Source organism: Oncorhynchus kisutch, linkage group LG4, assembly GCF_002021735.2.
Source record: "Oncorhynchus kisutch isolate 150728-3 linkage group LG4, Okis_V2, whole genome shotgun sequence".
Classification (NCBI taxonomy): domain Eukaryota; kingdom Metazoa; phylum Chordata; class Actinopteri; order Salmoniformes; family Salmonidae; genus Oncorhynchus; species Oncorhynchus kisutch.
In genome coordinates this window covers 82845464-82862522 of record NC_034177.2, presented here as the reverse complement: position 1 = coordinate 82862522, position 17059 = coordinate 82845464, and the positions used below count along the sequence as shown (strand labels likewise).

Below are 17059 nucleotides of genomic sequence, written 5' to 3'. Positions count from 1 at the left end.
CCTGTTTGCTCCCCACTTCCGTGTTTCTGTCCTGTCATTGAGTGTCTGAATCTCTTGTAAAAATAAATCGATCACAAAAAAGTCTCAATGCAGTTTACCATAAGGGCGAACATTACTCCTGGCTCGTTTAAAGGACACCTTTATGTTGAGGACTAAAGCTGAATTAAGGGAGTAATTTAGTGTGTGGTTAGGAAGGTACAGTAGTTACAGAGAGCATAACCGTGACTGTATAAGTGTCTGTAATAGGTGCTATTCTGAGCTCTACCATGTTCTTATAGACTGTTATTCACCAGTCTACATCCACAGCTGCTGACATAACCATTCTCTTCTGTAACGCGCACACACACACACACACACCGTGATAATACTGAGAAGCCATCATCCCTAATAGCTGCTCTGTAAATGTACTACACCCACTCTAAATACAGGCTGCATCCAGCTACACAGGAAAACAACTTTAACCTCTAACAAACATATTTAAAACTTTGTGAATGCTCAAAAACTAGCCATGATGGCAACTCTGTAGAAATTACATCGTTGGACTTTGTCGTCTGTAGTCGGTTGGCTTGTGGCCATCAGAATGTGTGAGTAAAAGGCCTGTCAGGACAGCAACGGAGTTTCATGGGGAGAAATGAAAATGTGGTGCTTGACTGTAATGAGAAGGGTCCAATGATAGAGGGTTCATTTGGGTAATTGGGGAATGTTTAGTCCATGTCTCTCAAATGTAGATATGTGATGTTATGGTCCTGCGTTCACTAAGTGTCTCAGAGTAGACGATCTATGATCAGGGCACCCCGTTTTATTTAACTGGTCCTAGGTCATCATTCCTACTCCGAGACACGGTGTGAATTAAAGCCCTGAACGGTGCACCCCACTGAATAGGCCCTCGAGTTTGAACAACTGGAGATTGGACAACTGGAAGGGTTATTCGGCTGTCCCCATAGGATAACCCTTTGGAGAACCCTTTAGGTTCCAGGTAGAACCCTTTTGGGTTCCATGTAGAACCCTTTTCACAGAGGGTTCTACATGGAACCTAAAAGGATTGTACCTGGAACCAAAAGGTTCTCCTATGGGGACAGCTGAAGAACCCTTTCTCCTCTTCTCCTGCCTCCTCTTCACTTCTCACTCCTGTCCTCCTCTTCTCTTCTCACTCCTGTTCTCCTCTTCTCCTGTCCTCCTCTTCTCTTCTTACTCCTGTCCTTCTCTTCTCTTCTCACTCCTGTCCTCCTCTTCTCTTCTCACTCCTGTTCTCCTCTTCTCCTGTCCTCCTCTTCACTTCTCACTCCTGTCCTCCTCTTCTCTTCTCACTCCTGTTCTCCTCTTCTCCTGTCCTCCTCTTTTCTTCTTACTCCTGTCCTTCTCTTCTCACTCCTGTTCTCCTCTTCTCCTGTCCTCCTCTTCTCTTCTTACTCCTGTCCTTCTCTTCTCACTCCTGTTCTCCTCTTCTCACTCCGGTCCTCTTCTACTGTCCTCCTCTTCTCACTCATGTCCTTCTCTTCTCCTGTCCTCCTCTTCTCTTCTTACTCCTGTCCTTCTCTTCTCACTCCTGTTCTCCTCTTCTCCTGTCCTCCTCTTCTCTTCTTACTCCTGTCCTTCTCTTCTCACTCCTCTTCTCACTCATGTCCTCCTCTTCTCCTGTCCTCCTCTTCTCCTGTCCTCCTCTTCCTACTCCTGTACTCCTCTTCTCACTCCGGTCCTCTTCTCCTGTCCTCCTCTTCTCACTCCTGTCCTCCTCTTCTCCTGTCCTCCTCTTCTCACTCCTGTCCTCCTCTTCTCCTGTCCTCCTCTTCTCACTCCTGTCCTCCTCTTCTCACTCTGGTTCTCTTCTCCTGTCCTCCTCTACTCACTCCTGTCCTCCTCTTCTCCTGTCCTCGTCTTTTCACTCCTGTCCTCCTCTTCTCCTGTCCTCCTCTTCTCCTGTCCTCCTCTTCTCACTCCTGTTCTCCTCTTCTCCTGTCCTCCTCTTCTCACTCATGTCCTCCTCTTCTCCTGTCCTCCTCTTCTCACTCCTATCCTCTTCTCCTGTCCTCCTCTTCTCACTCCTGTCCTCCTCTTCCCACTCCTGTCCTCTTCTCTTGTCCTCCTCTTCTCACTCCTGTTCTCCTCTTCACCTGTCCTCCTCTTCTCACTCCTGTCCTCCTCTTCTCCTGTCCTCCTCTTCTCCTGTCCTCCTCTTCTTACTCCTGTCCTCCTCTTCTCACTACTGTACTCCTCTTCTCCTGTCCTCCTCTTCTCACTCCTGTTCTCCTCTTCTCCTGTCCTCCTCTTCTCCTGTCCTCCTCTTCTCACTCACGTCCTCCTCTTCTCCTGTCCTCCTCTTCTCACTCCTGTCCTCTTCTCCTGTCCTCCTCTTCTCACTCCTGTCCTCCTCTTCTCCTGTCCTCCTCTTCTTCTCCTGTTTTCTTCTCTCCTCTCTTCCTCAACTCCTTTTCTTCTCACAGCAGTTGCATGGCCACCACTTGTAATTACGCCCAGCTCTACATGCCTAAAATACACACATTTGTGTGTGTGTCCCCGTGAGCGTGTGTGTGTCCCCGTAAGCGTGTGTGTGTGTGTCCGTAAGCATGTGTGTGTCCCTGTGAGCGTGTGTGTGTGTCCGTAAGCGTGTGTGTGTCCCTGTGAGTGTGTGTGTGTCCGTAAGCGTGTGTGTGTCCCTGTGAGTGTGTGTACATCTATCATAGGGACATGGAGGGTGACTAAATAAAACAGGCTGAGACACTTTTCACTGTAACCTCTCAACTGACTCCCATTGCCTAGGTAGCACAGTCATTAAGGGAATGAGTTTCACCATAACCCTCCTCTCATTAACAGAGAGTGATTAGGTAGTACTATTAGTAATTACGGGGTGCTAGTTTTACCATAACCCTCCTCTCATTAACAGAGAGTGATTAGGTAGTACTATTAGTAATTACGGGGGTGCTAGTTTCACCATAACCCTCCTCTCATTAACAGAGAGTGATTAGGTAGTACTATTAGTAATTATGGGGGTGCTAGTTTCACCATAACCCTCCTCTCATTAACAGATAGGGAGTTTCACTGTAACCCATGGCTTTCCCATGGCTCAGAGGTATAAAAATAATTGAAAGCTTAATTGCCCCCAGGGACGGCATGCTGGGATTAGTAATGTGAGACAGACGTGGTGGCTGATGGGAGTTGGAGTGTCCTGAGGTGGCACCCACAAGGACACAGCTGATTAACATGAGACAGGGTAATTACAGAGACGGAGAGTGTATGTGTGTGTGTGTGTGTGTGTGTGTGTGTGTGTGTGTGTGTGTGTGTGTGTGTGTGTGTGTGTGTGTGTGTGTGTGTGTGTGCAAAACAATTAATGTATGTTGAAGTATTTAACATGTATGTGACCGAGGTCTGCAGACCACCCTCTGTGTTACCATGAGAGACAGCCATGTTGTACAGCCATGTGTGTGTGTGTGTGTGTGTGTGTGTACAACATGGCTGTCTCTCATGGTAACACAGAGGGTGGTCTGCAGACCTCGGTCACATACATGTTAAATACTTCAACATACTTTAATTGTTTTACGTGGTAAAAAGGGACCAATGGGATCATGTAAAAAGTGTAAACTCCAAGCTGAACCAAGCGCAGGTGTGTGTGTCTGTGCGTGTGTATGTACCTGGAATATGTAGTCTCCAGGCTTGACATCGGTGATGTCGATCCACTGACAGTCGATGTCGTGGCGGTACGTATCCCAGCAGCCCACTGAGATGCCCTGATCGCCCATGTTGTAGCAGGAGAAACGCTTATGCAGACCTGACACACAGACAAGAACAGTGACTTTACTCTTCAGCGTGATGCTTTTAGGAGCCAGTTTCAGCTATTCAAAAAGAAAAAGAACCATGGTCCAGGAATAGTTTAGGTCAGCATATGAAGCCAAGTTGTTTGAAATAAATGTTTGATATAAATGTTAATAGCAGGTGACATTGCCATATTATGAATGTTAATAACATGTGGCATGAGGTGCTATCCATGTTAATAACATGTGTTATTAACCTCAGGGTGATATGTATGAATGTTAATAACATGTGACATTAGGTGTTATGCATGTTAATAACATGTGTTATTACCTTCAGGGCAGTATGAATGAATGTTAATAACATGTGTTATTACCTTCAGGGCAGTATGAATGAATATTAATAACATGTGTTATTACCTTCAGGGCAGTATGTATGAATGTTAATAACATGTGTTATTACCTTCAGGGCAGTATGTATGAATGTTAATAACAGGTGTTATTTCCTTCAGGGCAGTATGTATGAATGTTAATAACAGGTGTTATTACCTTCAGGGCAGTATGTATGAATGTTAATAACAGGTGTTATTACCTTCAGGGCAGTATGTATGAATGTTAATAACAGGTGTTATTACCTTCAGGGCAGTATGTATGAATGTTAATAACAGGTGTTATTACCTTCAGGGCAGTATGTATGAATGTTAATAACAGGTGTTATTACCTTCAGGGCAGTATGTATGAATGTTAATAACAGGTGTTATTACCTTCAGGGCAGTATGTATCCTCCAGACAGAAGCTGGCCTTGTGTCCCTCTGCTATCCTGGTCCCATTCAGAGTCAGCAGGTCATAGTGGGTGAACACCTCAATGCTGTGGTAGTGCCTGGTAACGTAGAATAAAAGGGCTGGTTAGGGTGTGTGTGTGTGTGTGTGTGTGTGCAACTGGCTCTCCCAGTCTCACATTAGAACTAGACGTTGATCCATGTTTCTGGTTAGGGTGTGTGTGTGTGTGTGTGTGTGTGTGTGTGTGTGTGTGTGTGTGTGTGTGTGTGTGTGTGTGTGTGTGTGTGTGTGTGCAACTGGCTCTCCCAGTCTCACATTAGAACTAGACGTTGATCCATGTTTCTCAAAGTATTTAAGGTTAAGTTTAGGCATAAACTCTGAAATCACAAAGTTAGACAAGGGTTAAGGTTTGGGTCAAGGGTTAAGGTTTGGGTCAAGGGTTAAGGTTTGGGTCAAGGGTTAAGGTTTGGGATAGACAAAAATCTCAAAAAAACGTTCTATCGCTGGAATTGAACTTGTAACCTTTACACACATCCGCCATCCGTTCCACTATGCCCGCCCACAACACCCTTGCAAAACCGAAACCTACGTGAAGGTAACAGTGCTCACTGTTGCCCCTAGTGGTCAGTTTCCACATCATCTCCCCACGTCCTCAGGCATGGATGGACGTTGAATACTGACTGGTATCGCGGGTGACCTGGCTGGTGTGTGTATGTTTGGGAATCAGAACAGTAGCTCCCTATGGCTGGTAGCCCAGTGATCTCAACACAAGAACATGTGGCAGAGGAACACCTCTCAAAGAAGCTTGTTCTAGAACTTGCTAGGTTGAACCGCTCACACACAGACCTGTTTACACACTCACAGTGAATGGGGGGCTTTGAAACTCACCTACACACACATTCATGCATTCCTGGTGAACACACATACAGTACACACAGGCACACGGCTCCGGGCATAAGTGACATAAGAGGACGCTTTTAGCACCGACCACTGAGTCTCAACTTAATTTGAGGGAAACAGTAGTAGAATATACAAGGTTCAGACATGTGGTTATGCATCAGCAGCTGTTCTCTTATGTCAGTCACTGACAGTCACTCAATTAGCAAAGTCAGTTAAAAACGTTTAAATTGGTAAGTTAGTTTAGCCAGCTTTCTATCTAAAGGTGTAGTGATCATGGCCGGATACCCACAAGACACACAGGGCACATGCCCAGGGGCCCTGACATACAGGGGCCTGACCTACAGGGGCCCTGACCTACAAGGGGCCCTGATCTCCAGGTGGGCCCTGACCTCCAGGGAGCCCTGATCTCCAGGGGGCCCTGATCTCCAGGGGGCTCCCATTGATTTTGCTAGTCACACTCACTCAGAAATCATATTAACATGGCAAAATGTCTACAATTGCAGGTAATTCGCTTTAAAACTGAAGAAAATGTTACGCCACCCTAAGGCAAAATGAGTAGAATTGCATGAAATGTGTTATATCAAAAATTTGGCTATAAAAGTGATGGGTCATTCATTTGCAATGTACTTAGCAATGTTATAAACATAACATAACAGCAAAATGAACTGTTTTTTCCCCCAAAACGGGCATTTTCCATAAGTCTATCCATAATATTATCGGAGAAAAGCTTTATGTGGACCATTCGTTTCTGTAAGTAAGTTTCTTCCAAACAGCATTTATTGTACTTAATGACAATTAGATCATACTTTTACATGCTTTCTAACCTGTAACTAAATCAATTCAATGCAGTTCAAGTCAATAAGACCTTACTCATTCCACACAGAACAATTATATACCACAAGGGCCATTACAGCTGTAAAATGGAAGTCTGTGGTATTGGTTTCCATAACTCCTTGAGGTAATGTAACCATTTACCTGTAACATGGTCATCCAAAACCACAACTTCCACTACCAACCACTTATAATGACCGAGGACTCCAGCAGCCTCCCTTTGACTGTAACTAAGGGACTTTAACTGACTGTAACTAAGGGACTGTAACTAAGGAACTGTTACTAATGGACTGTTACTAAGGGACTGTTACTAAGGGCGTTTTTACATATGGAATTCAGTTCCCTGATTCGGTTTACTACAGTGTTTTTGAGAATTCTACAGAATAGGTTTTGTTTTCACAAGACCTGAAAATAACTGTTTCAGGATGTGATTAGCAAAACGTACATTCTACATGATGCTAGCAAGCTAGCTTGTTTGCAACGGACAAAAAGTTCAACACGACTCGCACTTCTGGTCCTGAATCTTGGACCCCGTACTCACCAGGTCCAGGATTCGTTTCAGTCAGGGTTAGTTTGCTTTAGAGCACGGATCAGGGTACCTAACACTCCAGGAAACAGATCATACAGGGGATATGTGAAAGTACCTTAACTCCTACACCCACAAGCAGTGGTGGAAAAAAACACCCAATTATCATACTTGAGTAAAAGTAAAGGTACCTTAACAGAAAATTACTCAAATAAAAGTGAAAGTACCCAGTAAAATACTAGTTGAGTAAAAGTCAAAGAGTATTTGGTTTTAAATATATTTAACTATCAAAAGTAAATGTAATTGCTAAAATATACTTAAGTGTCAAACAAACAAAGCATTTGTGTTTAGTGAGTCCACCAGATCAGAGGCAGTACTGATGACCAGGGATGTTCTCTGTTTAGTGAGTCTGCCAGATCAGAGGCAGTATTGATGACCAGGGATGTTCTCTTGATAAGTGTGTAAATTGGACCATTTTCCTGTCCTGCTAAGCATTCAAAATGTAACGAGTACTTTTGAGAGTCAGGGAAAAGGTATGGAGTAAAAAATTACATTATCATATTTAGGAATGTAGTGAAAAGTAAAAGTTGTAAAAAATATAAATATTAAAGTACAGATACCCCCAAAAAGTAGTACTTGAAAGTATTTTTACTTAAGTACTTCATACCACTGCCCACATCCATACCACTGCCCACATCCCCTCCATAGAGTATAGTGATATAGTACTGCAGAGAATTTCAACTACTACAAACTAAGTATATGGCAATGCATTGTAAAACTACAACAATTCCTTCATGCAGTGAAACAGAACAACAAATACATGGCCTTCTAGAACTACAAAGCCCCTGACTCCCACGCAGAACCTGTGACATGCGTGCCATGTCAAAGACTCCCTGGTAACCCTAGGTCTGAAGTCAGCCTTTTTCATGTTCATAATGCCAACGACTACAACTACAACACCCCTTACTACAACACCCCTTACCTGTGACACGCATGCCAGGTCCAAGACTCCCTGGTAGCCCTAGGTCTGAAGTCGGCCCGTCCCATGTTCATGATCCTGGAGGAGAATCGTAGCAGGCGGCGGTGTCCATAGGGCCAGTTCATTCTGGCAGCGGAAGACGACAGACAGTTCTCCTCGTTGGCACAGGTCAGCAGGTGTAGTGGTCGGTCCTCCAGGTAGGCTGTCTCCTGAACCAGTTGGGCATCTAGTACCAGGTCAGGGGCAGCTAGAGGGCAGGGAAGAGGGGTGAGAGGTTAGGGTTAACCTAAACATGTATCGGAGTGACAGATTAACCAGGTATTACATGAAACATTGGGGCAAGGGCCACTACGGAGACAGGAGGGGTAGGTTAGAGGTTCACCAGTTGCAATGCAGGTGGTTCTGGCTGGGGTGTTAGGCTTCCTATCTGTAAAGCACTTTGTGACAACTAATGATGTTAAAAGAGCTTTATAAAATACATTCGATTCATTGATTGAACAGTCAGATCAATCAGAGTTCACGTTCAGGAAGCAAAAAAGGAGAAACGTTTTCAGGTACTTCAGTTACAAACTGTTTTCTCCCATTTCGTGATCTTTGAACAGAAGCCTAGGAAGGATCTCTTAAGATTACACAGGTGTAGAGATCTAGTCAGATGGAACAGGTGTGGAGAACTACCCAGGTGGAACAAGTGTGGAGATCTAGTCAGATGGAACAGGTGTGGAGATCTAGCCAGGTGGAACAGGTGTAAAGATCTAGCCAGGTGGAACAGGTGTAAAGATCTAGCCAGGTGGAACAGGTGTAGAGATCTAGTCAGGTGGAACAGGTGTAGAGATCTAGCCAGGTGGAACAGGTTTGGAGATCTAGCCAGGTGGAACAGGTGTGGAGATCTAGCCAGGTGGAACAGGTGTGGAGATCTAGCCAGGTGGAACAGGTGTGCTGTGATGACTCACTCTCTGAACAGGTGACCCCTGCAGCCTTAGCCCCGCCACCCCGGGGACAGTGGATGTGGTTGTTACGGCGACACTGTTGGATTGACAGCTCATTTCCGACACAGTGGCTTCCACTCAACACCAACTCTGCTGCGTTAGGATCCCCAGCCCAATACCATGTCTCCTAGAGAGAGAGAGAGAGAGAGAGAGAGAGAGAGAGAGAGTGTGAGAGAATGTGTGACTGCTGTACATGAAGCACCTCGGTGGTTTGTGGTATATGGCCAATATACCAGGGATAAGAGCTGTATTCAGGCACTACACTTTGGCATCATGCGTAATAACAGCCCTTAGCTGTGGTATATTGAAGCCATAAGGCCCGAGGAGGTGTGGTATATGGCCAATATACCATGGCTAAGGGCTGTTCTTAGGAACTAGGCAATGTGAAATGCCCGGACAGCCCTTAGCCGTGGTATATTGGCCATATATCACAAACCCCCAAGGAGCCTTAGTGCTACTATAAACTGGTTACCAACGTAATTAGAGCAGTAAAACTAAATGTTTTGTCATACCCGTGGTATATGGTCTGATATACCATGGCTTTCAGCAAATCAGAATTCAGGGCTCAAACCACCCAGTTTATAATGGAAAACATCTCACTTCCTCTAGAGCCTTATTGCTTAATTGTGTCTCATGGAAAGTGTTACTAAGTATTTCATCTGTTCATGTTTGAGGACTCAGGGAGACTCAGTATGTTGATTGGTGAATTGTGGAAGTCAGGGAGTATAGGGACAAATCTGAAATGGCACCATATTCCCACAAAGGGCTCTGGCCAAAAGTAGTACACTATAAAGAGAATAGGGTTTCATAGGTGTGTTTCATAGGTGTGTTTCATAGGTGTGTTTCATAGGTGTGTTTCTATACAGAGAATAGGGTTTCATAGGTGTGTTTCATAGGTGTGATTCTATACAGAGAATAGGGTTTCATAGGTGTGTTTCATAGTTGTGATTCTATACAGAGAATAGGGTTTCATAGGTGTGTTTCTATACAGAGAAGAGGATTTCATAGGTGTGTTTCTACACAGATAATACAGTTTCAAAGGTGTATTTCATATGTGTGTTTCTATACAGAGAATAGGGTTTCATAGGTGTGTTTCTATACAGAGAATAGGGTTTCATAGGTGTGTTTCCGTACCTGGTGTGCTCGGGATGCGAACCCCAGACCCAGCTGTCGACAGACCACCATGGCTTCGTTGATCCCCCAGTTCTCACTGCAGACTGACCCCCATCTCTTACGACCCCCTACATCCATCAGTACCTCCACACGGCCCTCACCTGTCTCCCTGCCTCCCGCCAACCGCACCTGGGGTAAGAGGAGGAAGGAGGTTAGGAGGAGGAGGAAGAGGAGAGGTAGGAGAAGGAAGAGGAGAGGAAGGAGGTTAGGAAAAGGAGGTGTTAGCAGAGGAAGGAGGGTAGAAAGGTAGGTGGAGGAGGAAGAGGAGAGGAAGGAGGTTAGGAAAAGGAGGTGTTAGCAGAGGAAGGAAGGTAGAAAGGTAGGAGGAGGAGGAAGAGGAGAGGTAGGAGGAGGAATAGGAGAGGAAGGAGGAAGAAGAGGAAGAGGAGAAAAATAAATTTCAATTATGTATTTTCTAAACCTGTAAGTTTGGCAAGTCAAATGTTTAGAGTTATGTATCTAATGTGTATATAATAATGGAATATGTGTATGTTCTAACCATGCTGTCCAGGCCAAGCTTGGGGACGTTGCAGCGTACTGAGGCGTCCTGGGTGTGTTTGAACGTCCATAGAGGGGCATCCTGGAAGTTGCATTCTAGGATAGACTTCTCTGTCCCCAAACACTGGACACTGTTAATATGGATAGGACCAGTACCTAGAGAGAGAGAGAGCAAAAGAGAGAGAGAGTGAGAGCGAGAGAGTTGGTGATTGCAGGCCTATATTGGTCTCCTATGTTGGTTCTATCTATAATGATGGAATGTCGGCTTCCATCCATATTGGTCACAAGGACTGGGTACACATCCACCCACACTAAATAGGCTAAACAAAACCCACTTCCTGACCCAAACCTCTCTATCGGTGAGTAGAATACCACATAAAATATGTGAGTAGGTAGATCAGAACAACCACAGTTTAACTTACCAGGACCAACACAGCACACCACGAGGGACACACACACAACTGTGTACGTATACCACCTCAGAGTAAATTACATATAGTAGGAGAAATGATAATATAGTATTGGTCAGATTTGAAAATAGAAGCTGACGATGATGATGATCATGATGACGAGAGTTCAAATGGCAGCTGATGTGTTTAGACGTTGGTTTCAGTTTCATTGATGTCACTACCAATGATCAAAGTGCTGTAAACAGTCAGCAAAAGGCAAATTCACTCCCAATAATTTCCCATTCAATTTTCTCCTACTTTGTCCAGTTCTATATCTGTTTCACATTTGTGTGTCCATACTTTACATTCTCTCCTTTCAAGGTCTCATTTTCAAAGGAGAAATGTTTTTGTGTAAACTTTAGATTGGTCTTCTTTCCCAGTGAGGTACAGCAGATGTAGCCTGTGAACCCTATCATATCTCGTATCTAATCAGAGCTCTTCGTGTGCGTGACCTCACACACTGTAAAAAGTCATTAGTTCTGCTAACATTTCTGGGGGTGGAAACCAGGTGCCTAGAACCATTGGAGTGTCCCAACTCAAAGTATATCAGTGTCAATACTTAAAGTAATAAACAGACATCTTCCAAAGTTGTAAATAATGTTTTATGTTTTATAAACTTTGTCACTAAATTGCATTATGTATTCTGAACTGTAACGATTGAAGATACTTGAACATAAATATTTATTGTAGTGAACATAAAAGTGTGGGGTCCCGTCGACTAATTATTTTCAAGTGTAAGTAGTAAGTAGTACTGATTAGTAATGTTCAGTGGTTGTGTCTTAATGTTTACCATTGTTTAATGTAATTGACCATTTGTCATTTTAATCCACCTTAGCAGGCATTGTTGAGAACAGTGCTCATTCCTCTAACAGTAACTAGAGGTAGAGATGTAAACAGTCATTGTTGAGAACAGTGCTCATTCCTCTAACAGTAACTAGAGGTAGAGATGTAAACAGTCATTGTTGAGAACAGTGCTCATTCCTCTAACAGTAACTAGAGGTAGAGATGTAAACAGTCATTGTTGAGAACAGTGCTCATTCCTCTAACAGTAACTAGAGGTAGAGATGTAAACAGTCATTGTTGAGAACAGTGCTCATTCCTCTAACAGTAACTAGAGGTAGAGATGTAAACAGTCATTGTTGAGAACAGTGCTCATTCCTCTAACAGTAACTAGAGGTAGAGATGTAAACAGTCATTGTTGAGAACAGTGCTCATTCCTCTAACAGTAACTAGAGGTAGAGATGTAAACAGTCATTGTTGAGAACAGTGCTCATTCCTCTAACAGTAACTAGAGGTAGAGATGTAAACAGTCATTGTTGAGAACAGTGCTCATTCCTCTAACAGTAACTAGAGGTAGAGATGTAAACAGTCATTGTTGAGAACAGTGCTCATTCCTCTAACAGTAACTAGAGGTAGAGATGTAAACAGTCATTGTTGAGAACAGTGCTCATTCCTCTAACAGTAACTAGAGGTAGAGATGTAAACAGTCATTGTTGAGAACAGTGCTCATTCCTCTAACAGTAACTAGAGGTAGAGATGTAAACAGTCATTGTTGAGAACAGTGCTCATTCCTCTAACAGTAACTAGAGGTAGAGATGTAAACAGTCATTGTTGAGAACAGTGCTCATTCCTCTAACAGTAACTAGAGGTAGAGATGTAAACAGTCATTGTTGAGAACAGTGCTCATTCCTCTAACAGTAACTAGAGGTAGAGATGTAAACAGTCATTGTTGAGAACAGTGCTCATTCCTCTAACAGTAACTAGAGGTAGAGATGTAGGCATCACAGGATGCTGCATTAGCCTCTGTCATTAAGAGTGGTGCATATGACCTTGGTGATGATGGGAATGGCTTGTCTCATTATTGGCTTGGCGGGTCATGTTTCGGAGGACACACGTCTCGACCATCGTCTCTCCCGAGCCCGTTGGGGAGTTGCAGTGATGAGACAAGATCGTAACTACCAATTGGATGTCACAAAAATGGGGTCAAATTTGAAAAAAATATATAATAATACAAATATATTAAGTAATAATAACTTGTAAAATCTCAATGACTTTAGATTAGCAGAACACAAATACATTTAGATTTACTCAATAACCTAATATTTGTTAACAGTACTCAACAATATTAAGGGATAAGAAATATTATTGGCATATGAGTTAGTAGCACTCATTTGAGTTCTACTGACCGTTGGAGATGTTTGAGTAGCCACTACTCAATTTCTTTAATGAGTTATGGAGTTACTTTGTACAGTGCAGAGGGTGATTTGATGTAATCCCTTTGAGAGATGACGCAGCAGAAAGCAACATGGCCGATGTGTAGTAGAACCCCCAGGGGGATCAAAGATCTCTGTCAATGGTAGTTGGTGTGAAGGACTAGTGAAATATCTCTATCTATGGTAGTTGGTGTGGATGATTGGCTATTAGGATGGCTGGGGAAAAGGAGCTTGCCACTCTAAGGTGGCAGACAGTGGCTTGTTCTGGAGTTGGGTGTCGACTCACATGAACACACATTCAGACACACGCCACACACCACTTGTTCTCGCTCTCTCTCAAAACAGTCTTACATGATAGTCTCTCTCTCTCACTCTCTCACTGCTATATATTTGTAATGTAGCTCAAGTGCACCGAAAAGCCCCAGCCAAAAGCTACTAAGTTCCCTAAACCCAGCTTAAATAATGTTCCCCAAACCCAGCTTAAATAATGTTCCCCAAACCCAGCTTAATTAATGTTCATTAAACCACACTTTCATTAATGTTCCCTAAACCCTGCATAATTAATGTTCCCTAAACCCTGCTTAATTAATGTTCCCTAAACCCCGCTTAATTAATGTTCATTAAACCCAGCTTAAATAATGTTCCCCAAACCCAGCTTAATTAATGTTCATTAAACCACACTTTCATTAATGTTCCCTAAACCCTGCATAATTAATGTTCCCTAAACCCCGCTTAATTAATGTTCCCTAAACCCCGCTTAATTAATGTTCCCTAAACCACACTTCATTAAATGTTCCCTAAACCCAGCTTAATTAATGTTCCCTAAACCACACTTCATTAATGTTCCCTAAACCCCGCTTAATTAATGTTCCCTAAACCCCGCTTAATTAATGTTCCCTAAACCCCGCTTAATTAATGTTCCATAAACCACACTTCATTAATGTTCCCTAAACCCCGCTTAATTAATGTTCCCTAAACCCCGCTTAATTAATGTTCCATAAACCACACTTCATTAATGTTCCCTAAACCACACTTCATTAATGTTCCCTAAACCACAGTTAATTAATATTCCCTAAACCACAGTTAATTAATATTCCCTAAACCACAGTTAATTAATATTCCCTAAACCACAGTTAATTAATGTTCCCTAAACCCAGCTTAATTTCAGAGAGAGGAAAATCCTATGGTTTCCATCATAACCACTATTTGGGCTATTTGGGCTATTCTCACTGACTATGTCAGCAGAATCATTCCATTTCCAGCTCCCTAAAGAGTCTTAAAGATTTGTATCTGTCTGTTTGATAACCATGTGCTAATGTTAAATATTGCATTGCTTATTTAGAATTATCTAGAATGACTTATTGTCAATGCTATATTTAAACCACTGACTGCATTTACTAAACTTATTGAGACTATTGAGCGAAAACGACACAAGTTATTCAACAGAACATGTCTCTCTTTTGTGCTTACCAAACTACAGTACATAAAAACACTTATTCTCAGTACATTTCCTCTGTCTGTCCGGCCGTCCATCTGTGTCTGTGATTCTCTGCCCTGTCATCTGGGGCAGCAGGGTAGCCTAGTGGTTAGAGCGTTGGACTAGTAACTGGAAGGTTGCAAGTTCAAACAAATCTGTCGTTCTGCCCCTGAACAGGCAGTTAACCCACTGTTCCTAGGCTGTCATTGAAAATAAGAATTTGTTCTTAACTGACTTACCTAGTTAAATAAAAAATAACAAATAAATAACAAATCTGGACTCTTAATATAGGGCTTTTCCAACATCACATATAGTACAGTATGTTAATGTGGCCTGCAGAACATCTGTCAACATGTGGCAGACATGGTGCTTTGATTTACATTACAGCTGCAGTGACCAGGCTGGAGGACATTGTTAGCAGAGGAAACCCGCTAACAATGTGTGAACCACAGATCAGGCTCACATACAAATCCATCCATCCATTCTCAGACCATTCAGCAGCAGATGGGCGTGGAGTCCTAAACGTGGCAGGAAAAGTCCCTCTGACTCACATTGGAATCGTAAACAGTCTAAGGTACAGAGGTACATTGTTCCTGTGACCTAAGCCAGGACAGACATAGAGACATATACACAGCTTTATCATGGGTGTGTTCCCTCAGGTGCAAAAGACCCTGAATGAAACAGGCAGGGCAGGATGTTCACATGGCAAAACTGGGGTGAACTTTTTCCTTTGCCAGAGATAATAACAGTGTAACCCTTGACCCCTGTAGGAAAGACAGAGTCAGACAAAAAGACAGAGAATAGCAGATAAAGAGTCCTAGCCTACCTTGTCCCATGTGAGCTCCAGTGAGGGCCTCCTTGGCAGTTCCGAAGCCAAGCTCCCTGCACACCACGCTGGCTGAGTTGAGGTCCCACAGGTGGTCTACGATGGTACCCCACTTCCCCTCCTTCAACACCTCCACACGGCCCTCGCCCAGCCTGGGGCCAGCCTTCAGACGCACCGGCTAGAGTGGGAGAGAAGAGATTTAGAGGCACAGAGAGAGATGGTGAGAGAGAGAGAGAGAGAGAGAGAATTGGAGAGAAAGAAAGAGAGAGAGAAGGAGATTGAAAGACAGTGGCAAGGTCTTGGCTATTAGCACAGTGAGGCATGGAATATGGTGTGTGTCCGTGTATGTGTGTGTGTGCGTCAGTGTGTGTGCGCGTGCATGTGTGCCTGCGTCTGTCTCTTACTACAATTGGGTGGGGTGCTTGGGGTCTTCCAGATGACATGAGCGCAAACTGTGGTCCCAGTACACACCTCGCCACAGCGTGTCTCCCACTCTTACAGGGGGAGGGGCTAAGTGGGATGGACAGCTTAGTGTGACACTCTGATAGGCTGGTCTCTGACCCCAGGCAGTGAACCTTCTCTACCCAGTAACTTTTCTTACTAGCCATGAGGCTCAGCCTAGGAAGGGGGAGAGAATAGGTTGTAAGTGTATTAGAATGCTTTATAACATGATAACATACTAGATGGTAATTTTCCATTAAGAAAAACTGATGGAACTTGCTTTAATTCTTTACAAGTATTGTTGTGGTAGTGGAATATGTTTAAAATGTATTACTTAAGCCAAGAAGTTCAATATACTCAAAATGTTATTCAGTAAGATAATTGGTCTGATTACTTTGATAGACTACAATATCAACCTTATTACTTTGGATTGTGTGGCAGTTAGATCACATATTTTATCACAAATAACTAGACTCAGACTAGCCTACCAGACTTTTATACACTCCTACTAGAATAACTAGACTCAGACTAGCCTACCAGACTTGTATACACTCCTACTAGAATAACTAGACTCAGACTAGCCTACCAGACTTGTATACACTCCTACTAGAATATCACAGTATATGACAACTGTAAAAATACAGTATAATAAGATAAGGAGGCATTGTTGAAGTTAAAGAATACATAAAAAATATATTTTGATCCCAAGCATTTATCCCTTACATTAACCAAACATAAATGTCTTCATCATAGGATAAATATAAAGTAAGGTTACAGGGATGGACGGAGAGATGGACGGAGAGATGGACGGAGAGATGGACGGAGAGATGGACGGAGAGATGGACGGAGAGATGGACGGAGAGATGGACGGAGAGATGGACGGAGAGATGGACGGAGAGATGGACGGAGAGATGGAAGACCTTATGGATGGAGGGATGAAGGGATAAAATGAGGTTAAGTTGGACTGATTGGTATGATAAAGGACGGTTGAGGGTGTGTCTGTGTGTGTGGGGGGGGGGGTTGGTAGTAATCATAGGATAAAGCGGATTTAAATAGCACAGAAGTAGACCAAGATGTTATATGTATGTTTGTCTAAAGTGCTGGGAAAGTGGTCAAAATGGCAGTTGTTTGAAAAAATGAAGCTGAAAAGTTCTGATGGAATGTTCTGATTCCAGATCGGAATAGTTCTGATGCGGTTACTAAACCAGCTGTACAATATGTTTCTGTTCTGATTCCA

At 43.3% G+C, this 17059-nt stretch overlaps 1 protein-coding gene across 1 annotated transcript in view; it reads right to left on the bottom strand.

The window, feature by feature from the left end:
• LOC109879378 (lysyl oxidase homolog 4) overlaps nt 1-17059 on the bottom strand; it is a 44732-nt gene that overhangs the window by 9173 nt on the left and 18500 nt on the right. Inside the window, exons 6-13 of the mRNA XM_031823843.1 lie at nt 15786-15999; nt 15382-15559; nt 10418-10572; nt 9880-10047; nt 8710-8872; nt 7763-8006; nt 4508-4623; nt 3627-3763 (exon numbers count right to left, since the gene is read on the bottom strand). Coding sequence (XP_031679703.1) covers nt 3627-3763; nt 4508-4623; nt 7763-8006; nt 8710-8872; nt 9880-10047; nt 10418-10572; nt 15382-15559; nt 15786-15999 — 1375 coding nt within the window. The remainder of the gene's footprint in view (nt 1-3626; nt 3764-4507; nt 4624-7762; nt 8007-8709; nt 8873-9879; nt 10048-10417; nt 10573-15381; nt 15560-15785; nt 16000-17059) is intronic.